Raw genomic sequence first — 27,911 nt, forward strand, 5'->3', positions numbered from 1 at the left:
CTGCATCCAGAAGAAGACCGCCTCCTAAACACCCGAACAAACAACAACCACCAAAAGTCACTGGAAACCACCGAGTCACGGCAAAAGGAAACGGAGAGTAGCTCTCACGCGCGACTCAGAACGCCAAAGAAAGTTGGCACGTGAGAGCTACGCGCCGCACACAGACCATCTTTCCGGCCGACAAAACCAGCAGCAAAACCAGAAGACCCCGGCGGCTGAAGATGAGGGGCGCGTGCCGATTCGAGGACAGCAAAATAAGCAGATCTGGCCTCGCGACATGCTTAATACGTTGAGGAGCGGCCCCGCTGCCACCGACAGCACTAGGAGAGCTCTACTCCTCCTTCAACAGCTCCCTGAGCGTTTCCCTGTCAACAACAACAAAAACCAAACAAAGCCAAACCTTCAAAGTCCAAAAGGACCTAGAAGGGGCGTAACCACCACCGGATCTAAACCGTGGGGACAAAAACACCACTCAACCCTAACGGTTGGGGGGCTTCTAGCCTCCACTGGAAAGCCAGGGAGGAAACAAAAACCCCTTAGCCCAACAAGGCTAAGAGGAAGACAACAGGAGCCGGGAGAGAGGCATGAAGCCTCCCCCGGCGAGAAAAAACCAACAATAGAGAAGACTTTCTTAGAGGGAGACGCTATGTTTTCTTAGAGAGAGAAAGCCAATTCAGTTCAACTTTTTACTATTTATGTTATTTGTAACACTCCCTTTTGACAATTTGAGAATTTCAAATATTTAAAAAGTTTCAGGAGATCTGATCCCGAATCGATATCAAGCATAAGGGATGATCAGCTCACGAACATCGAGACAATGCGAGCCAGCTAACACCTAGCTCATTCATGAATCACGACCATCACATGCAATTTCCATGCAGAACCACTTAAACCAGCTCTCCTAGAAAACTCACAAAACTCTAACCCAAATGACCGCCATGAGCACCAGAAGCAGCACCCCAGCTCAATCTGTTCCCTAGCCTTTACACGTAGAAAGTGGCGTTCCTCTTCAAATCCGAAGGGACTTCCTCCAAGGACTCCGTCTCTGCGCCACCGTCTAGTTTGACTGCGGAGAGATCGCCAGTGATGTTGATGCTGAGTGACTCAGTGAGGGTGGCGCGAAATAAGGGCAACTTTAGTTGGCTAAATAAAACTGTAGACGTTTGTCTCCTCTCCTCCACCTCCGCTGATCAGGTGAAGTTCCGAGACAAACGGAATTTCCGAGATGTCAAACGGACGCTAAGTGACAAAAAAACATTCACAAAAAGTTATAAAATAAAAAAGAACGTTTTTATCTTTATTAATGCTACAAACAAAAGGTAATAGCTTGTTATTTTAATGATTCGATTCTCACCTCGGGACAGCGATCCATCCATGAACCAGTTGCATCCTTTATATAGCCATCCGCAACACACTTAGTCAAATCCTCAAATGAAGTTTCATAATTATTATCGCAATCATCAGCAAAAACTTCCGCAAGTTTGTCAAGAATGATTTGCTCCATCATTTGTGTTTTTTGGGATTTATAATTATCCGTCATCGGTTGTTTATCGAGGGATTTATACCTTTCCATCATCATTGTATTCACCTTAAAATCAAGATCATTGAGGTCACTGCGCGGCAACTCATATCGCTTGCATAATGAACAAGTACAAGGTTGACTCAAGATCCGAATTGCATATTTTTGTAATACAGGAAGATGATTGCCACACAATTCCCACCATTTGTCTGCACAATTCAAAAGAATAACATAAATATACAAGTTTTACTAAAGAAAAAAATAGAGGTTACAAAACTTACGAGGTTGGTATGTTTCTAGCATCATCATGGCTTGAGTTGTGAACAGGCTTGAGTCTTTTGTGCGGTATAGTTTTACTTGGCTCATGAAAGCTTCCCTCTCTTCCACCGCAACCAAAAGTGTCATAATATTCTTTACACCATCCATCATTTTAACATTCTCTTTAAATTTCTCACTGCACATGTAAATAGGATTTAAAAAGGCAGCAACTACATGTATTTCATGAATAATATTACTTTGGCCATCATCCAAAATTTTGCAAATGTCATCAGCAAAGGCCTGATAACTGTCACAACATTGCTTGTCACGACATTGCTTAATTGCATCTTGTAACCTTTCCATCATCTCATATAAGTATCCTGATGTTGGGCCATCACATTGAACCAGACAAATAGCTTGAAATAGTGGCTGCATAACTTGTCTTATCATTTTTGCTCGACTCCAAAATTCTTTGCAGTGAATAAGATAATCAATAAAGTGTGCACCTTTGAAAAGTTCTATCGCCTGCCTGCCATTAAGTGACTTCCCCCAATCACTAGACAACGTTACAATAGATACCTGCAAAGCTTTTAATTCACTTTCAACTTCTAAAAGTGACATGAGCATGAAAAACCCAGAAGCAATTGAATCCTTTTTAGCTTGTACTCTTCTTAAGGAGGGCACGTTAACTTTATGCTTGTAAATATATAAAACTATCCACTTCGCTGCATTAGTTATAATAGACACAAAAGGAACATTATATATGTTATTCAAGAGTGATCTAAACCCATGATTAGCACACGGGGTCTGGTAAATCCAAGGATACTTTTCGTAACGCATATCCTTAGTTGATTTGAACTCACCAATGTAGCAACGACAATCATTAAAGATAAATTGTACTACATTTGTAGGCCCAATAGACTCTATGATGGAAGACACTATTTCTTCAAAGCACAATTTATTGTCCAGTAAAGCAATATAGGCCACTCCTATTGGTGTATATGCAAAGATATCCACTAAGGTATCCATTGTTGAGCTATTACGCCACGTGTTGTACATCAATGTACAACCTGTTTGAGCTGAATATTTTATGACCTTTGTAACATAGTTCTCAACTTCTTTCTTAAGATCTGGCATCAACCGTGATTCGAGAGTTAAAGAGCTTGGCAATTCATAACCGGGACCATTATTGGCAACACAATTTATAAAGTCCTTGAAGAGGGGTGATTGAACGACATCATAACTAATTCCCTCCAAAGTGATCAACTTAGCCAATTGTTTATCCACTTTACACTGATCTTGTCCCTTGCATAGATTTGGCGTATGTGACGACGAGGAACCTGAAATAATTTCACCCTCAAGAACATCATTTGATGCTGCCATATTTTTAGCTCTCTTAGTGGGAGTGTCAATCGCTTGCAGTGCTTGTTTTGCTTCTAACTGAATTGCTTTAGGTACTTGTAGACAAATTTGAATATCACGGCCATTAAACCCGGACAAATGTGATTTAAATCTTGAAACACCCCCAGAAAAACGTTTGTTACAAAACTTACAGATAAAAAAACGACCATTTTCTATTTCCTTTGCATGTTCCCAAAATGAATCTTTCCTTTTAACCATGTTGAACTTTTTTCCTACAACAAATGGATTAAAGCCAAATAAGATCAATTCAAATGATCGAGAAGGCCACAAAGGCAAATCAATAATCACGAACTCGATAAAACACAAATCATCTCTTGATAAACATGGTGTATGTCACCACAAGAAATGATGTAAATAAAATATCCATAAATTCAGAGTATTAGCTGCCTCAATAATATTCTCCAAATGCCTCAACGATTGTACAGCATGCCTTTAAGTCGATCTAGTATTTTATCTTTAGAGCTTAGAGAACTTTTATATATATGTGTGTGTGTTTGAGCTTAGTGTAACTAATTCCCCAAATTCATCTTTGTGGCAGAATTGGTTGTAGAACCTCTAACACTATGTGATATTACTAGACCTTCGAAGACTAATGGAAAATATGCTTTAGGGTGTTATGTCTAATATAATCCACACCCTAAACTAATTTTGGGTTTTGGGGCGGCGACCTCCCCAAAAATAGTTTTGGGGGTAGTCAGCTAGCCCAAAAATATAATAGAGTTGCCGAACTACTCATAAGCATGTTTCTAGGTGTTCAACCACCCCCACCAACTACTTTAGCAATGGTCAACCACACCAAAAATAGTTTTGGGATGGTCAGCCACCCCAAAAAAAGTGATGGGGTTGCCAAACCACCCACAAGCATGTCGGGATGATTGGCCACCCCATCAACAGCCTTAGAGGTGGCCAACCACTGCAGAAACAATTCTGAGTGGTCAATCATCTGATTCATCTCCGAAAAAAGTGGGGTCAGCCGAACTACCCCAAGCATATTTGGGGGTGGTCGGCCATCTTCATAGACTGCTCTGGGGGCAGCTAACGACCTTCAAACTATTTTGGGGTAATTAGCTAACTTACCAAGTGTTTTTGGATAGTCGGACCACCCCAATAGTGGTGGTCCGACCACCATAATTAGCTATAACAACCCTCAAGCCTATTACTTTTTAAAGGAATGGATAATGCAGCAATACTCTTTTTAAGGATGTGTTTAAATATCAGTCATTTATTTTATAGCTAACTGTTGAGATTTGAGAAATTATAAGCCCATGCAATATTCATATTAGGATCTTCTCCGGTTCAAGAGAATTAGAGAGTATCGAGTCCCTTATAACATAGGGATAATTTAGTCAAACAAAAAAAATGTATATAGATATAAGGGAAAATTGCACCGCTGGTCCCTGTGGTATTCCATAATTATTTTTTACTCCCTATGGTTTAAAAAATTACTGGGAGGTCCTCATGGTATGCAATAATTACAAATCGATCCCTGGCGTTAAATTTGTTAACATTCCGTCAAATGCCACGTCAGCGACACGTGTCGCCATCTTATGGCGACACGTGTCCATCTTAATAAAAGAATATAAATTTATTAAAAAATAAATAAAAATACTTATTTTTTAAAAAAAAAAAAAAAAATCAAAAAAAAAAAAACTGAACGGCCACCCATTTGGGGGTGGCCTGGCCGCCCCCAGCCACTGGGGGGTGGCCGCGCGCCACCCCCAGAGGCCGCAGGGGGTGGCCCGCGGCCACCCCCAAGCCACAGGGGGTGGCCCGATGGCCACCCCAGGCAACTGGGGGTGGCCGCGCGCCACCCCCAGACAACTCCGGGGTGGCGCGCGGCCACCCCCAGGCCACTGGGGTGGCTGCGCGCCACCCCCGGATCTTCCAGGGGCCACCCCCGGCCACTGGGGGTGGCCGCGCGCCACCCCCTGCGGCCTCTGGGGGTGGCGCGCGGCCACCTCCAGTGGCTGGGGGCGGCCAGGCCACCCCCAAATGGGTGGCCGTTCAGTTTTTTTAAAAAAAAAATAATAAGTATTTTTATGTATTTTTTAATAAATTTATATTTTTTTATTAAGATGGCTCGCTGACGTGGCATTTGACCGAATCTGTTAAAAAATTTAACAGAATTTGACGCCAGGGATCGATTTGTAATTATTACATACCATGAGGACCTCCCAGTAATTTTTTAAACCATAGGGAGTAAAAAATAATTATGACATACCACAGGGACCAACGGTGCAATTTTCTCTAGATATAAATATCCATGCAATATAAGGGATTATATACTATCTGATTCTCTTAATGGTGTGTTTGGTTCGTATAAAAAGTTGAATAAAGTTGAATAATATTCTACTTTTTTTTTAAAATAAATCATATTTTATTCAACTTATTCAAATTTTTTTAAATTTTATCTCATAAAGTTAAACTTCGTAATTCGCGCAGTGTATTCGAATAATATTCGAATTCAACACCCAAACGAATCATTAAAATGGAGAGAATCCGTTTCCGCTCCCCGTTAATGAAAATAATTGCACACCCTCATGTTTTTTTTGTCCCAAAAAGTCAACAGCTGGAAAATTTGTGCCGATTTTTCAGCCCATTCTTCTGTAAGACTGAATAGTAAATACAGATAAAATTATAAGCAGAGATGGAACCTTAAATGGCTCCTGAAAAGATGCGCCCAAACGGCTAAGGAGAACAAGACACGCGTCCCGGATAACATCAAGAGTCAAACAATCTCGGGAATCGTGAAGAACGCGCCATGCAAGGGGAAACACGTGGACCGAGAATCAATGGAATGAAAAGAATATCAGAAGACATGTCAAGGAAACCACTGGAATCCGACACGTGGCTCGAAAGGACAAAGTGAAATTTCAAGGAAGCCACAAAGGACAGAAATAACGGCGACAGTAAAAACCTTTGCCTAGGAAAGGACCCTATCGATTAAATTCCCACGGCAACATTTCGGATAGAAGGGATCCCGGGTTATGGCTATTCCGGGAATTGTCCATGAACAATACTCATACCAGGTCACTCAAGAAGCGGATACACCCCAAGAGACCATGACCGGTGAGTATGTCGGAAGTTGATTTCGGACTAAGTACATACCAGAACTACCATCAGTTTGGAGGATATACGGGATCTTTATCCCGGTATTCTTGAAAGGATTCCCGGGGAGGTCTCAATCTCCGATTCTTCAAAATAATTAAGTTCTTCTTCCACACTATTTGGGATAAAAATTCCATTCGAATTCAAATAGGAACAATCCAAGCTAAATAGAACTCCAAGTAGGACATGACTCCCTTCCTACGTACCCTAGGTATAAAAAACTATCTGAATTAATAGAATTATTGTGATTTCGATACTCTATACGAATTGTTTAAAAAATTTGACTTAGGCATACTCTATATGAATTGTCTAAAGAAACTAACTTAGACATCAGAGTGAGACCCCGACAGACCCGACAAGTTCCTTTATTTAATTTTTTTGTCTTGCAGCAATCAGTGAAAGCATTACCCAAAGGCGTATGTCCCTAATTCGAAAACTGTCCCAACGTTAAGTTTTTGGCCGAATCACATTTTTTCTCCATCTTTTTTTATTATTGTTTTTAATTCTATTTTTTTCTCCATCTATCTTAGCCCCCAAGTACCATATTAGAGCCAGGTTTTATACCTTGGGGCAGACCAATATACATATAATAAACAAATAAGAGTCAAGAAATAGAGGGGTAAAATTCTGTCATGCAAAACAAACCAAAGAACAGACAAAATGTTAACCAACTGAAGTTCCTGAACATCCATAACCCCAACACTAGACGACTAACCATAACTACTACAATTAATTTCCCCTTCAATAACAACAACAATACTCCCTTACCCAACAACATCAGCAAAATCCCAATACCAAAACAAATTCATTTTTGACAATAAAACCACACTTCAACGTACCACTATTCTTTTATATGTGGCCAGTACAAACTCAATCCACCAAATCCTCATTTTCAGCTAACACTAAAAATCAACATCTCTTCTCTTCCGATCCTCCGAAAAATCCAAACAAAATCGAATTTGAAAAAAATAAATAAATAAATAAATAAATAAATAAAATTCAACATCAAACCCAAAACCAGCTCCAAATTCGAAATACTCAACATCATATCAAAATCAACTACAAAATCTAACCCAACAAAATCCAAGCCCACACCTCTTATCAAACTCAATCTTATAAAAAATTAACCCAACACCAAACATAATCTTCCACAACAATAAGAACACCACAAAGGTTAAGCATCAAAATCACAAAAATCTAAAGTTTAAAGAGGTCACCTTGAGGATTTTTCTCCCAATCTCCCCTTCTTTTCCTTTTTCTTCTTTGGCTTCCCCGAACGATCCAACCTCTCTCTTTCTCTCTCCCTCCTGTTAGCACTACTTCAGACAACACCAACGTTTGCGACAATTATGCACCTCACGGATTGCAGATCGTGTTCATGTACATGTGGAATAGTTTAAATCTTCTCGTTACCTGTGTATCATTTGAAATGTAGATTAGATAAAAATGTTTTCTGTTTTCATTGAGATTGCAAATGCAACAAATTCAGCTGTATACGTTTTATATAATGAAATTTACACACTGTTTTGGGATAAGCAAACCAAAACAGAGAGTTTCCTCAATTTGTTTTCTTACATGGAATGAGAGCTCCATCTCCCTCTTTCAGCTTCTCAGCAGAGCTTTGTGTACGTGAAAGGTTGCTAAAAGAGAGCTTCTAGCAACTTCGCTAACATCAAATGAAAAAGTTTAACATGTGAAGGCAATACATAAGCAAGAGAGGAGCTCTATAGACGCACCAGTTAAGACTACGAATTTTCTATTCCGTCTTTTTTAAGAAAATTTTGTGTGGCGTGAGTATTTGGGCCAGCTGTAGAGCATTAACCAAAGGACGACAAGAGTGATGTCATTCACATTGTATTGTGATATGCATGTGCACTCATTTCACACTTATATTCGTTGCCCGAGTCATGCACGTGGACTCATTTCAAATGTATGGAATCCATTAAAATATTAAATATGAGTGTGTACAAAATACGTATAAAAAGTTTGTATAAATAACAAATCATTGTATCGTGTGTTATAAACATTATTTTTCATGGGAAAATAATTTTTTTGTACACAATCACTTTGTATACACATTATACACACATTCACACTAGATGTGAAACCCATGCATATTCTAACCATTCTAAAAATAAAAATAATGATACTTTCTTCCAAAAGAACATGAGAAAAGTATCTTCTATTTGTTAATTAAATAAACTAAATATTTGTAGTGACAAAAGCAATGACGTTTTGAAGAGGGTAACACATTTTTTATTATATTTTATTATTTTTCAAATAATGTTTTGGTTGTTTTTGTTAAATTTGAATTTTACTCAAGTTTTGTCTAACTTTTTTTCATTTTGTCTCAAATTTTTTGAAGCATCCAAAAATAATTTCAAAAAACAATTTTTTTTTTTTTATATTCACAATTTTAAATATAATAAAAAAAATACACACAAAGATAACCTAAGCGTATTTGATTTAGATAGTCTACAATTATTTGTTTGAAGCGTAAAGAATTCAGACAGGTGATTGTGACAAACCATTTATAAGATCCACCTGACCAAATAAAATTTGAGTTGGCCAATCAAGCTTACTCAGTCAGATGAATTTCATAAGTGGTTTCTAATAATCAATTGCTCGACTTCTCTATACTTCGAACAGATAATTGTAGACGATCCTGATTTAAGAATACTCATTGGAAATAAATGAGGAGGACCATCCCCAAATAAAATAAGAGTTATTTTCTATCTTAACTCTCTATTTTATTCTCTTTACGAATATTTTACTGGCTTATCCATCCGACGTTACTTTGGTGGCTATTTTCTTGTCTTACATGCAGGTGGCCCGTCGACTAGTCAAACTCTACAAAAAATCTACTTATGTAGTATCAAAGTAAGTTCATACTTCACATTTATTTCAATTAAAATACTTTACACCTAGTTTATTTAGTCTCATACAAAAAAATAAAATAAAATAAAATATTAATTAAGTAATTAAATTCACTTGTGATGATGATCTGAAAGAATCTTTGGCCAAGAACATATAAGGGATTAGCTAAATCATTTTAGAATGAGTAATTTTATTTAGATTTATTATCATTGTATTATGTATGAATCGGAACGTGGGACTTTGGCGTCATAATAAACAAATAGAGAATCTTAGTTGCATTTTAGTGGGTCCTTCTTTTGACTCTGAAAAAAACGGTGTCGGAATGAATCAAAAGTAGGGGAGCCGTCTAATGAAATAAAAAATACGGGACATTTCGGTTCCTATTTCTCTCTCTCCCAAACGATTTATATTATATAAATAAAGGAAAAAACGTAAAGTTTACTTTATCCTCTTAAATTATCATTTAATCGGTAATGTCCTTCCAAATTTTTAATTTGAACAATATCCAATCAAATCATTAAAAATTATAAATATTCTCCCGATAACGAAAATATCTTAATAAAATAATATGTTTTTTAAATGAAAACTAAAACTAAAAAAAAATAAATAAATAAATACATAAAAACCATTGGTGGAAAAAATTAAAAATTAAAAGATTTTTTTTTAAAAAAAATGGTTCTTTTTAAAAAAACTCAATGTTGCTCATCAGCTACTTAAGTCCGTCCTTTTTTACGGAAATAGACTCATGTGCGATGCACATGGGTTTTTAAGAGCAATTCTTCCAGAAATTTCCCTAAAAAAATCAATTATTATTTTTTTTTTAATAAAAAAAATGACTTAGAAAAAAATGGGGATGGGCTCGGCCACCCCATTCGGCCGGCCTAGGGTGTCGAACCATCTCGATGGCCCATGAGAGCGGTTCAGCCGCCCCCATGTGGCCAAATGGATGTGGCCGAAGCCACCCCAAACCCTAAGCCAAATGGGGGTGGCCAAAGCCACCTCTAAAGGGATGGGGTGGCTTCAGCCACCCCCATTTGGCCACATGGGGGTGGGCGAACCACCCCAATGAGCCTTAGGGGTTGTTCGCATTTTAAAAAAAAAAATTAAAAATTAAAAAAAATTGATGTTTTTAGAGATATTTCTAAAAAAAAAAATCGCTCTTAAAACTAGGGGTGAGCAAAAACCCGCAAACCCGCCCCAACCCGCACCCCCGCCCCGCCCCGCCCCGCCCCGCCCCACCCCTAAAATTGCGGTTTTTGATTCTTTTTTTACGGGTATGGGTTGGATTTTAACCAACTCGTGCGGGGCGGGGCGGGGCACGGGTTTAATCTTTTTTTTCCCCCGGATCCCCGCCCCCCCCCTCATATATTTTCCTTTTCTTCTAGATTCTTCTTCTTCTCTTCTTCTTTTTCTCTTCTTCTTCACAGATTCACAACCCCCCTCTCATATATTTTCTTTTTCTTTTTCTTCCAGATTTTTCTTCTTCTTCCTGCACCATTCTTCTTCTCTTCTTCCTTATTTTTCTCTTCTTCTTCACAGATTCACAGCCCCCCCCCCCCCTCTCATATATTTTCTTTTTCTTTTTCTTCCAGATTTTTCTTCTTCTTCCTGCACCATTCTTCTTCTCTTCTTCCTTATTTTTCTCTTCTTCTTCACAAATTCACAGCCCCCCCCTCTCATATATTTTCTTTTTCTTTTTCTTCCAGATTTTTCTTCTTCTTCCTACACCATTCTTCTTATCTTCTTCTTCACAGAATCACCCCCCCTCTCATATATTTTCTTTTCTTTTTCTTCCTGCACCATTTTTTTTTTTTTGTTTAGGTGTTCTAAACCCGCGGGGATCCCCGCCCCTCAACCCCGCCCCATCCCCACCCGCCCCGTGCGGGTGCATGGGGATTTTCGCGGGGTGCGAGGACAAAAAAGGGGCATCACCGCCCCCCCCCCCCCCCCCCCCCCGCCCCATGCTCAGCCCTACTTAAAACCCCACATGCGCCGCATGTGGGTCTATTTTAGTAAAAAAGGACGAACTTACGTAACAAATGGCTACATTGCAAAATTAGGATATTTGGTTGGGGTGCATTGCAATTTTTTTTTACTTTGAAGGCAAAATTAAGAAAGATGTGAAACATTAAGGGAATAAAATGTAATTTTTTCAAATAAGTAAATGTAGGGCACAAACTTGTAAATTAAAATGCAAAGAGTCATCAAACAGTGAACTAGTGGAGTTTCAAATAAGTATACTTTAGGAACAGAGAGAGTATTCAACTTTGGATTTGGATAACTTAAAATGCCAAGTGATTGAAAATTCAAAAATATGTTGCAAGATTTTCTAATTGGAATTGTGTTAACAAGTTTAAAAGATGTTTTTAGTGCATAAAAATTGTACCATGCAAAAAAGAGCCGGTGTGGTGAAGAACTCAAAAAACATTTATTCGACTTTTTTTCTCTAAAAAAAAAAAGCTCAAAACTACGTTTTAGAAAAATGTTGAAAATGAGTGTTTTTGTTTTTTTTTAAAGAAAAAAGAAGAAGCTATTTTTAACTTATTTTTATAAACAAAAAGCTAAATTTTTCAACATAATTTCAAATAAGCTCTAAGGTCACCTACCTTCCTAGTTCTTAGTTCTTATCTGATATATTTTATGTATAGGATTTATCAACACAACTATAGGCCTAATAGGTTTCTTTGGTGTGGGAAGAATGTTTGAGCGAAAGCTATAGTGGCTTGGGACAAGGTGTGTCTCCCCAAGAAGGAAGGAGGGTTGGGCATCGATCCAAAAAACTTGAAACTTGGAACCAAGCTTGAAGCTTCCATGATTCACCATATCTGGACTCTCTTAGCCAGGTCTGGATCCTTATGGGTGGCCTGGGTTGAGAATAATTTGTTGAAGGGGAAGAGTTTTTGGCAAGTATCCATTTCCCAAAATTGCTCTAGGAATTGGAAAAAATTGTTGAAGCTTAGAAGTATAGCTTCAAAGTTGGAGATGGCCGAAAGATTTTTCTGTGGTATGATGTGTAGCATCTTTGACAGATATGGTTACAGAATGATATATGATGCTGACAGTGCAATTGGTCCTAAAGTGTCTTCTATTATTCGGGAAGGAGCTTGGTATTGGCCTAGCTAGTGCCAGGCCAGATCGGACAGTTTGGTGCATGTCCAGAGTAGACTACTATAAATCAATATTGGGAGAGAGGATATTCCTGTTTGGAGGTCTTTAACTGGGATGGCGGAGGTTAACTGGTATAATTTTGTATGGTTTGCTTTGGCAATTCCTAAGCATTCTTTCATTCTATGGTTGGTTTTTAGGGATGCTCTTATTACCAAGGAAAAGATGTACACTTGGGGATACACGAGGCCAACGTTGTGCCTCTTTTGTTTTGCTTGTCAGGAGAATCGAGACCACATCTTTTTCAGGTGTAGCTTCAGCCGGCATGTTTGGAGGAATGTTATAGTTGAGTGTTTGATTTTTGACCCTCCTCTGGATTGGGAAGCTATTGATAGTTGGAGTAATGTTCATTTGAAGGGGAGAAGTTTGCATGCTACCATTTGTAGGCTCTGTTTTGGGGCTACTATATATCATCTTTGGAGGCACCGAAACGACTTGTTGCATGGTAATACTCCTTGTTCAGATGAGCTCTTGGGTCAGCAAGTGAAGTGGGAAGTTAGATCTAGGCTGATTGCAAGATGCTCGGCTAAGAAGATTGTGAATAGCATATTGCTGGTTAGGAAATGAAATTTATAGCAATTACTTTCTGTGTAATTTTTGTTTCCCGTTTCCTTTGTTATGTTGTTGCTACTGTGAGTAGCTAAGGGATCCAGCTTTGCTGGAGTGTACTTTTTTGTTGAGTTTGGTTATAAAGGTATTAATTCATCCAAAAAAAAACTATAGGCCTAACAATTAGTCTTCAAAAAATTAAAAGATTTAATGATATTTTTTTGGAAAAAGTACACATAATTCCTTCAAACTACTATTTCATTGTTAATGTCCCCCCCCCCACTCAAACTATTAATCATGTCAATGTCCCCCCTAAACTACAAAAAAAAAAAAAAAAAAAAAAAAAAAAAAAAAATGTCAATGTACCCCATAATGACAAAAATACCCTTCATGAAATTATTAATTTAAAAAAAACTAAAAAAATATTAAAAAAATATCAAAAAAATATCCAAAAAAAAAAAGTTATAAAAAACAAAAACTTGTTTTTCTTCTTTTTTCGTTTGCTTTTTTTGAAAAAAAAAATATTTTTATAAATTTAATTATCTTTTCATTTTTTTTTTATAAAAAATTTTCGTTTTTTTTTAAAAAATATATATATATTGGTGTTTTTTAGTTTTAGTTTTTTTTTTTTTCAAATTTATAAGGACATTTTTCTTTTATTAAAAAAAATTTAGGGTTATTTTTATTTTTTGATGATCTTATAAAAAATATTGACATTTGTTAATAGTTTAAAAAAAAATACTAATACAATTAATAGTTTGCGGAAACGTTAATAATTAATTTCATCTTCTTTCTGTTATTATTTGCAGTGACAAAAGCAATGCCGGAGGAAACATCCACTGAAATCACACTAAAAGACAATGGCCACACTAAAAGACAAAATAGACAATGGCTAGGCCCTAGCAAGTTGACTGTTCAACTACTTTTTATCTTCTTATTCTAACGCAAATTTCTAATGCTTGGACTTAATTCATCCTTTCATAAAATAAGAAGAAACAAAAACAAAAAAAATGTAACAATATATGCCACATTATTTAGCCATTTTATATATATATAAAATGTTTGATTGAGACTACTATATTAATATTATAAGATATTTGTAAAAGAAAACTTTAATTTTTAACATTACTTATAATTACATTCATTTTAAAATAAGCCATGATTTAAAAATATTTTAGCCAAGAGCGATCGTGCAAATCCAACTTCAAACGTTCGAATGCTGCAGGTTTTAAATAGATATAATAATGAAGAAAGATTACTTTCAAATTACTTTGAAAGGAATTTTATTAGTAAATTTGAAATGCTAAATTGTGCAATAGGTTACCTATCATGATCCCATTTTATTACTATTGAAATATCAGTATTAATTAAGCATACATTACAATTCATGTTCATGAGAGCAGAAACAGAACTGAAATTTTGTGTGTGAAGGTCCGAATCTAAGTAAATAAATAAATACATAAATATCTATGCTTTAATCTTTAAAAAAAAATTATAATTTTTTTTAAAGAAAAATAAAAACAGTGATATTATGAAGATTTTGATAAATTTAACGAAAAATTTTAACGAAAGGCTGAAATTAAAAAAAAAATTAAAAGATGAATATCTTAAATTAACACATTTTAAATTTTGAATATTTTTTTTAAAAAAAATGAAAAATTAAGAATAGTAAGTTAAAGTTTTTTTTTTTTTTTTAAAAAAAAAAATTGCTAGGAAGAGTAAAAACACGGATTCTCTTTGATCAAATGGGCCCTCAAGTTGACAAACCAAAAAAAGACAAATAAGGCTAAAAATAACTCCAAGACGCATTTTAGTGGACCCAAATCACTCCCAGACAAAAACAGAGAGGTTGTCATTGGAATGGACACTACCACCATTAATTACGTACAAAAGCAATTACGTGGCACCTAACCTCACTCTCAACTCTCGAGGCCACCTATCCTTTTCTTTCTTTCTTTCCTTTTTTTTTTTTTTTTTTTTTTCACACAATAACTAAAGAATTTTTTACTAAACCAAAAAAAAAAAAAAAAAACTGAAGAATTTTAATAATGAAAAAAAACAGAAGATAATGAGTATTATGAAAGTAATGAAAGAAGATGATGGAAGATAATAATTTAAAATAATTTAACAAAATAATTCAAAGACATAATACAAAGGAGAATCATTTAGTGTAGACAAGGAAGAGATAATGAACATACTTGATATTATTGATTCGAAGAAGATGATACAAAGCCTTGATGCGAGGCAAGATAAGATACAAGGAAGGGAAGGGAATAGTACTAGTAGTACTGATACAAAAAGATAGAAAGGCTCAAAGATCGAAAGGCTGATGGCTTCTTTCTGAAAGCTTGTAAACCTCTCAAAAAACTTCTGCCTTCTAAACATAACTTACAAGCCTTTTATAGGCGAAAAGAAAAGGAAGATTACAAATATAAACAGTAGAAAATATTCTACATATCTTTTGAACAGTAAGGTAGGTAATAATTCAATATTTCGTAACAATAATGTTGGCAGCAATAATTCGACGTAATCCTGGACAGCAGCAATAATTCGATGTATCACGTGCCTTCTGAACAGTGAAGCACCAATAATTCTTGAGTAGGTAATAATTCAATGTTCCGTCCGCATGACTTCTGAACAGTAATGCAGCAATAATTCTGAGTCTTCTGAGCATCATTTGTCTTTTGCGTCGGCTGGTAATGATTCTGAGTCTTCTGAGCATCATTTGTCTTTTGCGTCGGCTGATAATAATTCAGAGGGTCTTCATAAAGCCTTCATTCATTGTATAATTCCAAAAGTCTTCATTCAATGTCTTGCATCTATTCAAGGGCATCTCAAAAGTCTTCATTCATTTAATCATCACTATAATAGTCATCATAATCAATATCTTGGTCAGAAAAAGTAGGTTGCCATTTATGTTCTGGATAATCACATATGAACGTATCATGCCTCCATTCATTACAGTATGTGCAATATTCTAATCGTTCTGTACCATCTGAATCTAATGCAATGCTTTTATCTATAATATCCAACGGACTTATGTCTGTCTGATTTCCCCATTTCTCATTTTGGTAATTATACTTGCTCTGACGAAGAAGTTTTTCCCAAATTCCTAAATCAGAAATATCTTCTCCGAAAATAATAATCCTATCATTCTTTGCTAAGACTTTTCTAATTGGAGATAATTCTTGGACTGCATTTATCATGGCCTTTTTCTTAAAAATTCTCCATAAATTCATAATTCCTAATGGATCATGCATTTTAAAAGGAATCCTTCCCATTCTTAATTCGGCTATTTGATCACTACTAGAAGGATTGATTAGGATGCAATGCTGGGCTGGCTTGACTTCCATATAATTCTCTGGATCAAATTCTGGGACTGTACTCCAAATTCTTAGGACAGTAGTCTGATTAAAACTCATACCCTTATGCCTTTTTCTTAAATCATTCTGCATAATTTTCACAATATTACAGACTATGAGGGGAAAGTCACGTAATTCTTCATTATACCTGACAGGATAATATGATAAAAATCCTTCTTCAAAAAGCTGAGCTCCTAATTCAGGATTTCCTATTTCATAATACTCCCAATCTCCATTCATTCTTTGTTTGGATATACCATAATCTTTTTCAGGAATATAAATTAATCCCGGAAAACTACAATGAGGTTCAAAAACTCTAAGAGACTTTTCACCATAAACTTTCTTATATTCTATATCTTCTCCATTGGCAATTACCATCATTCTTTGAATCCATCTATCAAAATATTCAGTATATGAAGGATCATGGAAAATAAGGTTTTGATCTCGCCAGGAAGGTCGAGAACCCTTTGTCGAGCTATTCCCATTTCCTTAAGACTAATTCTTTGGACATGGTAGATCTCAGTGGGAGATCTGGCCCGATTAATAATTTTCGCCGCTGGCGGATTATTATAAGGAGCAATGGATTGTAGCAAAATCTCATTGCAGATTAAATGATACTCGAGGGCTTTCATGGATTTTTCATGAAGATTCCTGTGTTTTTTGATGAAAGCTCGAGTTAGATTATCCAATAGTATCTGAATATGAATAGGATAATTAGTGGTATTATCCCTTAAAAATTTGGCAGAAGTTTGAAGAACTTCTTCCAGGATGATACTATTAGTGTGATCCGGATTAAGAAACTCAATCCGTTGAGGAATTTTCTGTAGAATTTCCGCTGGAAATTCTTCATACTCATTCACCTTAGCCTTTCCTTTCTCCGCTGGAGTTAGGCGCTTAGGATTTTGTGGAATTTCCGCTGGAAATTCTTCATACTTATTCACCTTAGCCTTTCCTTTCTCCGCTGGAGATAGGTGCTTAGGATTTTGAATTCTTCTAGGTGTCATTATTCCTGATATAAAGAACATATCAATTATCTGCAAAACTAAATACTTGGCATTTAAAGTGTTAGTCATAAAATTTAGATAAAATAAAATAATTCTAATAACTGAAACTATTATTTGAAATGATTTTGAGAAGATTAAAGCATCATTTGAAAAGGCACTGGTAAAATTAAAATAATTTGATTCATGATTTTCTCTGTCCCTGATTTGTTTGGAAATAATATTAATTTCTTTGAGTGTGGAAATATTTTTTAACATGCTAATATCTTTAGCTATAGGAGGTAAAATAAATTTGAATAGAATTTTCTTTCCCATAATTTCAGTGCTAATTCCTTCTTCTGTTTTTGTAAAAGGGTCAAGTAATGCCAAAAATGGAGTTCCTAATATTATTTTTGAGGTAATATTTTTTATTAAGATAAATGTAGTTTTAAAACATATTCCATTATTACAAATATGAACATTAGATAATTTATTTTCTATATTCAATCTTGCTCCACTGGCTTGATGCAATTTTTTAGTTGTCTTTTCATAATATTTTGTGGGTATAATTCCTTCTTGGATACAATTCATATCTGCGCCTGAATCTATTAAAGCTATAGTTGTAATGTGAAATTCATTATTAATTATTAATGTTATTTCAACATTCCATTTTTGAAAGATTATTCTATCTATAAGATTTATGAATAAATTATTATCTTCAGGGTTTTGCTTAACTTCATTATTATCTTGAATTTCGTCAATTTTAATTTCACTAACATTCTGCAAAACTTTATCTGTTTGTTGTGTTTCTGATTTTAGTGATATAATTTCTTGTATTAATTGGTCATTAGAAATATTAAAATCAAGTCTTAATTCTTTTATTTCCTATTTTATATTTTTTATTTCTGATTGTAGATCTTGAATTATAATAGGACGTTTTTCCTTTTTAAATCTATTAGAAACATCAGTAAAATTATAATTTATGCCATTACTAATAATTTTCTCCTTTTGACTAATTTGTGACAAATATTTTATTTTTATTTCTGGATCTTCAATCTGATCTATTAGCTCTAAAATTATTCTTTCTTCTCTTGTTAAAGTATTTATTTCTTTTCTACAGGTACACATATTTTTATCTTTACAGAAACATAATTCTATTCCATTTTCTTCACTTGAATCAGAATATTCATCTTGGGAAGTAGAATCGTTATCATCAATTTGTAATAATTCTTCAGATTCTGTATCAGATTCAGATAATATATTTAAAAGCTGAGATTTTAATTTATCATCAATATCTAATTCTTTGATTTTATCTTTTACTTTACAATTATTTTTGTAATGACCGGTTTGTCCACATTTATAGCAAACAGGTTGTTTTTTATGCTTGAATTTATTTGTCCTGAAATTATTAGGGTTTTTTGATTCATAATATTTCTTATGAGGTTTATATGATTTGATTTTCTTATGATTATATTTTTTATGCTTATGTTTAGTAGATGGTGCTAGTAAAGGGGGAAAACCATATTGTTCACAAAAAGATCCTAATTCTTTTTTGGCATATTTCATATCCTTTTTTAACTGATTTGTTAGTCTTAAATCATTACACAAATTCAGTCCTATATGTTTGATTGCGTTAATTATTTCTCCATATGTAAGACTCGTATAATCATTGTGACCATCATTATTCAATTTTTCTCTAACCTTATGAGCAAAATATTTGGGTAATCCTCCTATGAATTTTTCTTTCCAATATGGGGCTCTATTATCTGTTCTAACTAATACTCTTGAAAGGAAAACATCTTTATACCATCTAAAATCTGTTAAAGTAGGGCATTTTAAATGTTCTAAACTATCATAAATATTTTCTCGATATACTGAAGGATCTCCTACAAAATGTTTTGTAATTGCAAATATTAAAGTATTAACAGCATCTTCTATAGGTTGATTATGCTCATTCATTATAAAATTCCCAGCAATATCAGTTTTATAATTTGTTTTTAAATATGATCTTTGTTCTTCTGTTAAAGTATTATCCCACCATCCTTTTAATTGACCTGTAAATCCTGTTATTAAACTATTTGCTACCTGATGATCTGATCTATTAGCACCTTTATAAACATTTGCCACCATCATCATTTCATGCAAAACATTTAAAAGTTCATATTCTAATAATCCATCTATATTCCATTCATACAAAGCATCAGCTGTGTAAGCAGCTCTTATTCCTAATTCTCTTTCTTCAAATTGTATATCAGGAGGTGTAGGTTTAGGATACCAATTACGGGTTATGGAAGTATGCATTGCGTATTTGCCTTTGTAATTATTTCTGGCCTCTCTTCCTGGATTATTAATATATCCTGAAGTCATTTTGTTTATATCTAAATTTTTGAATTGAGATTGTAATTTATCTATGTATGATTCAGTATCAGTATTTTTTGTTTCTTTATGATTATTTTTTATGGTCAAAATTTCTTTATGATTTGAGGTAGAAGCATGATTTTTTATTTTTAAAGTATCTAATCTTTTAGAAATTTCTTCTAATAATTCTGTATTGTCTTTTTTAAAAGAAAATTGCAAATTAGGAGGAGTTTCATATGGTATAAATAAAGGTCTTTCAATTTCTTTTTCTTGATTTTTTATTGTGAATGGGTTTATCTGATTTTCAATTCTTTCTAATTTATCACCTAGAACTTTTATATAAGTGTTTGTAAAATTATTCTGTTGTATAATATTATCCATATTCTTATTATCATCACTAAGACTTACATTTTTAATAGGAGAAACAATTATTTGTGATCCTCTATGTGAAAGAGTTATAGATTCATAAGGGGGATATTCTTCATGAACAACTTCATTATTCTGTACTTTTATCCAACTATTCTTAGTTCTACTAACTGTATTAATTTTGTTAATATCAATTTTTGTATAATTTTGTTCAAACCAAGGAAAGAAGTATATATCAGTTCCTAATTCATTCATATGATTATACCATTTAGTTCTTATTTGATTTTGTAAATATTTTGAAAATGTATTAAAAAACCATTCTCTCTTATCATCATATTCAGGAGACATAAAGTCTTTTCTTAATTTTTCCTTATTTATCTTATAATTTTTATTTAGTTCATAATCTTTTATTATTACCATGATTTGTGGATCTTCCATTTGAGATTGAGTTGGAGAATTTTGATTATTTATTTCATTATAATTTCTAAGGGGATTATTCATTTCACTGACTCCTGAGGCTACAGAGTAGAAAGGAGTATCTACAAATTTTCCTTTATTAATACCTTGTAAATTTGTTTCTAATTGACTTAAATTATACCTAGGAGGAGAAACAGGCTTATCAATTATTTCATTATATGAAGTTGGAACTCTTGAGCCAGAAGCTATTGAGTATGATTTTGATTTTCTATAAGGCTGGAAATTTAATCCTATAGTACCATCTTTTGCTTGAGTAATATAATCCAAATCTGTCTCATTATTCTCTATTTTTGGGAACTAAATTTTCTAAAGTCCACTTATTAGGTAAGACTATATCATCCCAACAAATTTGTTTTGGTATGCATATTGTAGAATTTTGAGTATTACATTGTAATAATAAAGTTTGACCTTTTGAACTTTCTAATAATGCTTGAGGTTCTAAGGTTGTCTTCATAAGCTTATAATGAATTCTGTATACAATATTCAAAGGTAAAGCATTTTTCATCATATTATAGCCATCAGTTTTAACATTAAATACTAATGCATGTAAAAGAGTAGGGTCAAATAAAGATAATGCAAAATTCGGATAACAATTAAAATATACGGGACCTTCATACAAAGATGATTCTATTGATCCTAATAAAGAGTCTTTAAATCTTAGATGTCTACCATCCCTTAGACACAATAATACACTATTATTCAATCCTTGCCTAGTTAAAGGTTTAACAGCTACTTGGACTAATCCTATATGTATAAAAGAATATTTTTCCTTATGCTTTTCAATACTATCTTTTGAAAATAATTTAATAGTTTCATATTCCTTATTCAAAGAAACTATTTTTTCCACAGTTTTGATTGTATAATCTGATAAGAAAGATAAATTTGAAAAAGTTGATTGTTTATAAATATTTTTTGTAGGGACAGAAGGTAATTTCCATTCTTGAATATTAAGATTTAATTCTTGATCCATAATACAAATTTCTTCATTATTTATGACGTTCTCATTATTACTATCAGATAAAGAAGGCCTATGAGACCTAGAGGAAGAGCTCCTAAAGAATGAATCCATCATTTGTTTTAATATTCTAAGTTTTCAATAATCAATACGAACTCTATCGGGACCACTGCCGGGACCACCCCAAACGCTCTCCTGGCTAACCGGGCTGACCAACGGACTCACGCTAAACCAACGCTAGCAGTTCGGAAGGGAATAGTACTAATAGTACTGATACAAAAGGATAGAAAGGATAGATATATATTTTGAGTTTTATTTTATAAAAACATAAGTTATAAACCGAACCAGATAAAAAAATTTTATGTTCTTATTTTATCATTTCTACTATTTGTTTTTATTTTCTATTTATTCATCTTTTCTTTCAATATATATATATATATATATATATATATATATTTTCTTCAAATTTCTATTTAATAGACAATAGTTCCTTTCAACTGTTATGTTTCCACATAAACTACTAAAAAATATTATTATTTTTATAAGACTAACAAAATAATAAAAATGACCATAATTTATTTATTTTTAATAAGATAAAGATGTCTTTATAATTGAAAAAAAAAAGTCAAAAATAATTTAAAAAAAAAAGTTTGTTCGATACTTTTTGAAAAGATAAAGTGAAATAGTGCTCCAAAATGAATATGGGCAACTTGTTTTCTGTGGTCAGGACTTCACTTGAGTCCCAATCATCAACGCGGCCACGTGGGCCATATCATTTCCAACACCAACCCTCCCATCTTGGAGGAGAAGGGAGATTATTAGGCTGTATGCAACGTTCAAACTGCAAATAGATACCTTTTTATGGCTTGTCGGAACATGCATAGGTTTTACCCAAAGTTTGATTCATTTATAGTCCGTTTGAGTGTTAAATTCGAATATTATTTAAATATATTGTGCGAATTACGATGTTTAACTTTATGAGATAAAATTTAAAAAAATTAAATAAAATATAATTTATTTTAAAAAAAAAAAAGTAGAATATTTTTCAACTTTTTATTCTAACCAATAGTATCCTAGCCAAAGTACTGAGTACGAGATGGAATTGAATTTAGTGGGGACAGATTATGCTGGAAAAGGATTATTGGGACTGATTAACATAAGATCAATGCTTAAATTTGGTGCATTGGATAGAAAGACTGCAATCTCGGCGGGGTTGATCGACCAGAACTTTTGAGCATTAATTGATTGCATTGTGAATTGAGATTTCTTAACCTTGACCCGGGTTTAGAGTTGTAATTCAGAATTACCTTCTAATCTGTCCTAATTGCAGCCAGAGTGTGGTAATTCAGATTTACTGCAGGATTATTTTGTTATCATTACCCAAAGGAAAGTTTATAGGACTCGGGCCGGTGATGTAACTTTCTGGTAATTACAGTTGCTGTTGAGGCATAAATGTCAATGTGGTGCGTGCGAATAATTGTAGCAAGTTGTAAATAAATAAATATATATTTGGGTCGAAGTTGTGAAACTAAATCCATTATTTTTAATTGCCGTTAGATTTTTTTAAAATAATAAATAAATAATAAATTATGACGCATCACATTTTTAGGTTAGTTGACTAATTGAATGAAAACTCATCACGATTCAATGATGCCATCCCATTCGTTTTAAAACAAAGTTCCAATATTTCCAGTACTACAGAATCATTTATAAGCTTTCTTTCTTCTTCTTCTTCTTCTTCTTCTTCTTCTTTTTTTTTATATATATATATATAAATGAATTTAGAAATGAATAATGATTCATTACCACATTTTTATACAACTTTTCACCACCTTGCTTATGTGGCAAGGTGGTCCCTCACCTTATTTTATTTTTAAAACTCAACAAGTAGTAGGGGACCACCTTGCCACATAGGCAAGGTGGTGAAAAGTTGTATAAAAAGGTGGCAATGAATCATTACTCTTTAGAAATCATATAATTAAAAAAAAAATTCATCCAAAAAAAAATCATATAGTAAAATTTCATATATTTCATCTGAGTTTTAGAACAAGCAAGATATAACTTAGCTGATACATACTTTAAGCTTGTAATGTAAAGCACATGTACAATAAGATGCGGATGCATTAGATCATCACTAAAACCAAAAGATAAATCCATTGAAAAACTTTGGCCCTTAAAAAGTCCGTCAATTTTTAACATAACTTGTGAATTCAACAAAAACTTATTACAAAATTAGTAGAGTTGAGGAATCTAATTAGTTTAACTAAATGGGTCAGGTTAGGATTGACTTATATACCTATGTCTCGATACAACTTGAACCAGACACAAACCGTTTAATTAAATTGGCCGAATTATAATTAACCTTTACAATTCTTGATCCTCCGCGGAGGTGATCGATAGAAAGCTGGATTGGTTTCCATTTTGAATTAACTCAAATACAATATACGTACAAAATGTGAATGAATATGCAAATCCTATAAACAAACAAACTTGAATGTCAATATTCGTACCCTCACACAGAGATCGACTACATGTGTATGTGACGCATGCATCATTTTTCAACTTGTTGGGACAACCAAGAACTTGTGTTTCAACTTGAATTAAGAATTGGGACAACAAATTTACCGAGCCAATTGAAGAGTGTCCACCATCTCAGGAACAACATGTATAGTGGATGCAAATCACTAAGGTGATGGAGGCGCTTGGCAATTATCTATTCGAGAATCAACTCCCGGAGGATCAACCATACTTTCAAGAAAACTCGAGGACGACTTTCGTGTTAGAAGGGGTGCTTGATGTAGGACAAGATTTCTATCTTTTTCCCGAGATGCCCTTATACTGAGAGGATCCGACGTGACATTGGAATTATGGCCAAACGGGCTTATTCATGGACAATTGTGTCGTTGGCACCAAGTGGACATGAGAAAAGTTATTTGCCGACATTAGAAATACAAAAGGAAAAAGATGCCGAGGCCTAGATACCTCGAGGCCGAGACCGAAAGAGCATTCCGAGGCTGAGTCGACTTAAAGTTGCTGAGGCCCAGATATGAAATTTCCCGAGTCAACTTAAAAATTATTATTAGATTTGGATTAAATTTTTATTGAATTTTAATCCATAATTTTAAAAGTCATCTAAGGTCAGAGACGGACCCATGTATAAACCAAGGGAGGTCATGGTCACCCTTGGTTTTTAAGCATTCATCGTGTGCTTCAGTATATATACTCATCAGCAGCCAAGCTTTTGATGGATATTATCCACAACGTGGCAAGAGGTGGATGGACTCAAATTGGGACAGTTATTTTTTGAATCAAAACAACGAGGGTGCAATTATTGTCTTTGCACTCTGTGTGTGGCCAGGAAACAACACACATTCCATAAGCTTCATGCAGACTCATCAAGGAGAATGGGTCGAAGGCCTAGGTTTGGTAAGGCTCTCTCTCAGCTCTCTAAGAAATTAGTGATGAATCTTTGCTAGCTGTTAGAGAAGTTAATCTTGTTTTATTGTTATTATTATTTTCTTTTTAAACCTTTACTGTTAAATATTAACGAGGAGTCTTTTTTCTTCTTTTTTTTTTTCTTTTTTTTTTTTTTTTCTCCTTTTGTACATGTTTTGTCCGAAAATATATTACTAGGTGTTCACAGTTCTACCTTCTTTTTCTTACCATTTTTGAATGGTCTAGCGAAATTACTTTCACGTTAGAGGTTCTAGAATCATACCTGCAGGCAATAGCAATATATATGTTTGGAGAATCAGGCTCTTGAGATTTAGGGATTATTCAATCATATGTATGAAAAACCATTTCCATATATATATATATATTTACTTAACCTAGTTTGATAAGTTAATTCTCATTACTAAACTAGCATTAATATGTGAATTTGTGAATCAGGTATAAATATTTTCAAGTGTCTCATGTAACGTAAGAAGCAAGATATAGGTGATCTAATTCATGTTTATACATTGTTGATATACTAGAGAGTTATAGGATCGGCTTGTCTTTTATCATCTTGATCCATATCTTCCTCTCATGCTAACCCAATCAAAATCCACACGATTAATTTAATTTTTAATTTCTAGATGGAAATAAATTTCAATTTAACGTTTGATTTAAAGCATTAAACACTTAAAACAAGATGCCAAACTTGCATGTAACAAATAATCATCTCAAATTGAAAATACAACTCAATACATTAACAGAAGTATATGAGTTTTTTTAATTTTCATTTAAATAGGCCATGCCATGAGAATACATATATATTTAATTTCCATATAAATACGCCATCTATGTGCCCTTTTGGAAGTACAAATATGAGTTTCTTTTGTAACATCCTGGCCCACAAGGGTCTGGTTTGTTAACTCTAAACTCTCAGAGGCAAATGGTTATTAGGATGCTAGAGGAACTTATAAACCACTACGATGCATATCATGAGAAAATCATATTTTTGCGGAATCATAAGGTCTTAGCATAATAAGTGCATAACAACATAGCTTAATAAGTCAAGTGGTCTCTTGTTTTGTCTGTGCCTGCGACACTTATTAACACATAACATTGATGCAACAAAAGTAACATAAGTGGATGCCATGATTCCCCTCAAAAGCCTAAGCATCCCAACCACCTGCATCATCCATCTAAAAACCTGAGAAGGGGAAGAAAATAACGAATGAACGAAAGGCTGAGTAAGTAATAATTACAACTAGGTTAAACATTAAAACAATTGGTTAGGGTTAGACATTTAACAACATAAGTAAGATTAATCGGCATAAAACATTTAACTTTGAAATAAAACGCAAACTTCTTACTAACTTAAACCTCATGTCATTTGTAACTTTAATATTGTGATCATGCAGACAATTACACTTGGTATGCATGAAATTGTGTAATCCAACCTTTGAGGATTCAGCAACACCGTGGCCGCATATATGCCCTGCTTAAATGATTAACATATTGGTCCACTCAGCATAGCAACTTAGTGATGGTCATACCTTCACGTAACCATAACCACAGTGCGATGCACTTCATTCTAACTCGATTCTGTGCTACTAACTTTTTCATAGGCCAAAAGATACTTCAATAATTAAGGTTTCACCTAAACACAAGCTTATCTTACTTCTTGATATTCTTCATATTCATATAATACTTTTATGTGTATAGGATGCCCTTTATTTTTCAAAAATGTTCTTGAATCGGAAAGTTTCCTAAAATGAAATTTTTTCCTAATCTGAAAAGTTTCCTGAAATAGAAAATTTTCAAATTTGGAAGCCTCATTTCATAATTAAGCATTTGTACCCATGTTTGAGTGACAACTTAGTTATAAAATATCTCAAAACCTTAAACTTTTAAATCACGTGGTAACATTTTAAAACATGAAGTATTGACAACATGTAATAATTGCAATGACAAGAATGTAATAACAAAACATTTTAAGGTAAAACATGGTATCATAATCATTTATAATTAACACATTCACATGAGGTATGGATCCATACTTATTCAATTATAACATATTGCTTTGCAAGATAATTAAACTTTTAAAGAAATTTTCATGACATGTGTAATAACCAAAATTGATATACATTTAAAAGGGGTAAGGATATCACTTACCTCGATATTGCAGTAAAGATAGGTGACAATTGCTAAAACTTGAACAATAAGGTTTTGTTAGGTTAATTAGCCATATGCTAGGTACATAGACTCTAATTAGAAGTCGGTACTCACTTAATTAACCTTTATGACATTTTCCCCTATTAATAGATGAGCTTTTTTCTTAGAAATAAGTCCAGGGCTTAACCCAAGGTTCCTCAATTTTTTTGTTTTTTGTTTTTTGTTTTTGTTTTTTTTTTTTTTTTTGTACCTTGGTTCGAAATTAGGGTTTCGATCACTTTCCCAAAAATAAAAAATAAAAAAAGTTGTTATAATCTTACTTATTTTATTAATATTTTTCATATTCTTTGAATAAAGGGATCAAAGTAGGGTTAGTTTTGGTCCAAAACACAATAAAGGCTTAACACTTACTAAAATTTGGATCAAACACCGACCCAAACATGGTATAGGCAGAAATTTTATAGATTTAACTCAAAGCTTTTCATGATACCATTCATGACAAATAACTTATTTTCTTAGAATACTTTTAACACCACTTTAAGGGTTAATGTTTAGAAATGTTTTACCACTCAAAATACCTAAAGTATAAGAGATTTTTTGCTCTAAACTCATTTTCTAAGCATAAACTCATTTTTAAAGGACAAATCCTTTCTACGAAAGAGCAACAGATTTTGTCAACATGGATTTAGATCTCCACACCCCACCCCCCCATGGGCGCGCATGCGCCCTCCCTCCCTTTTTTGTTGTTATAGACTAGCATTTTACAAAATCATGTATTTTGGCTAATAAATGACCTTACAAGTTTTTCTTAAAGTATGGTGATGCTCATATGTTCAAGTGCACCATTGGCTAATAAAAAAAGAAAAAATAACTCATGGATATTAAGACAAGGTAACAGAGTCTCATTTTCA

At 33.7% G+C, this 27,911-nt stretch overlaps 2 protein-coding genes across 2 annotated transcripts; one reads left to right on the top strand and one right to left on the bottom strand.

Moving 5' to 3' along the window:
• Positions 1-663: 663 nt before the first annotated feature.
• On the bottom strand, positions 664-8,026 carry LOC133880419 (uncharacterized). The gene is made up of 5 exons (XM_062319369.1): positions 7,883-8,026; positions 7,525-7,720; positions 1,801-3,411; positions 1,355-1,728; positions 664-1,239 (listed from the first exon to the last, which is right to left on the bottom strand). Exons 3-5 carry the CDS (start codon positions 3,395-3,397, stop codon positions 1,144-1,146), a joined length of 2,067 nt encoding a protein of 688 aa, XP_062175353.1. The 5' UTR covers positions 3,398-3,411; positions 7,525-7,720; positions 7,883-8,026; the 3' UTR covers positions 664-1,143.
• A 4,380-nt stretch (positions 8,027-12,406) lies between these two features.
• LOC133879119 (uncharacterized) lies at positions 12,407-12,916 on the top strand. Its single transcript, XM_062317661.1, has one exon. It carries the CDS (start codon positions 12,407-12,409, stop codon positions 12,914-12,916), a length of 510 nt encoding a protein of 169 aa, XP_062173645.1.
• Positions 12,917-27,911: the final 14,995 nt, after the last annotated feature.

This window comes from Alnus glutinosa, chromosome 10 (genome assembly GCF_958979055.1).
Source record: "Alnus glutinosa chromosome 10, dhAlnGlut1.1, whole genome shotgun sequence".
Lineage (NCBI taxonomy): Eukaryota > Viridiplantae > Streptophyta > Magnoliopsida > Fagales > Betulaceae > Alnus > Alnus glutinosa.

What these genes read in the sequence shown, in the direction of transcription:
- LOC133879119 (XM_062317661.1), top strand. Translation starts at nt 12,407, where the DNA reads ATGGCGGAGGTTAACTGGTATAATTTTGTATGGTTTGCTTTGGCAATT.
- LOC133880419 (XM_062319369.1), bottom strand. Translation starts at nt 3,397, where the DNA reads ATGGTTAAAAGGAAAGATTCATTTTGGGAACATGCAAAGGAAATAGAA. An exon ending in GCTAGAAACATACCAACCTC is followed by an intron (nt 1,729 to 1,800) that starts GTAAGTTTTGTA and finishes TGAATTGTGCAG; the next exon opens with ACAAATGGTGGGAATTGTGT. An exon ending in GGATGGATCGCTGTCCCGAG is followed by an intron (nt 1,240 to 1,354) that starts GTGAGAATCGAA and finishes TTTGTCACTTAG; the next exon opens with CGTCCGTTTGACATCTCGGA.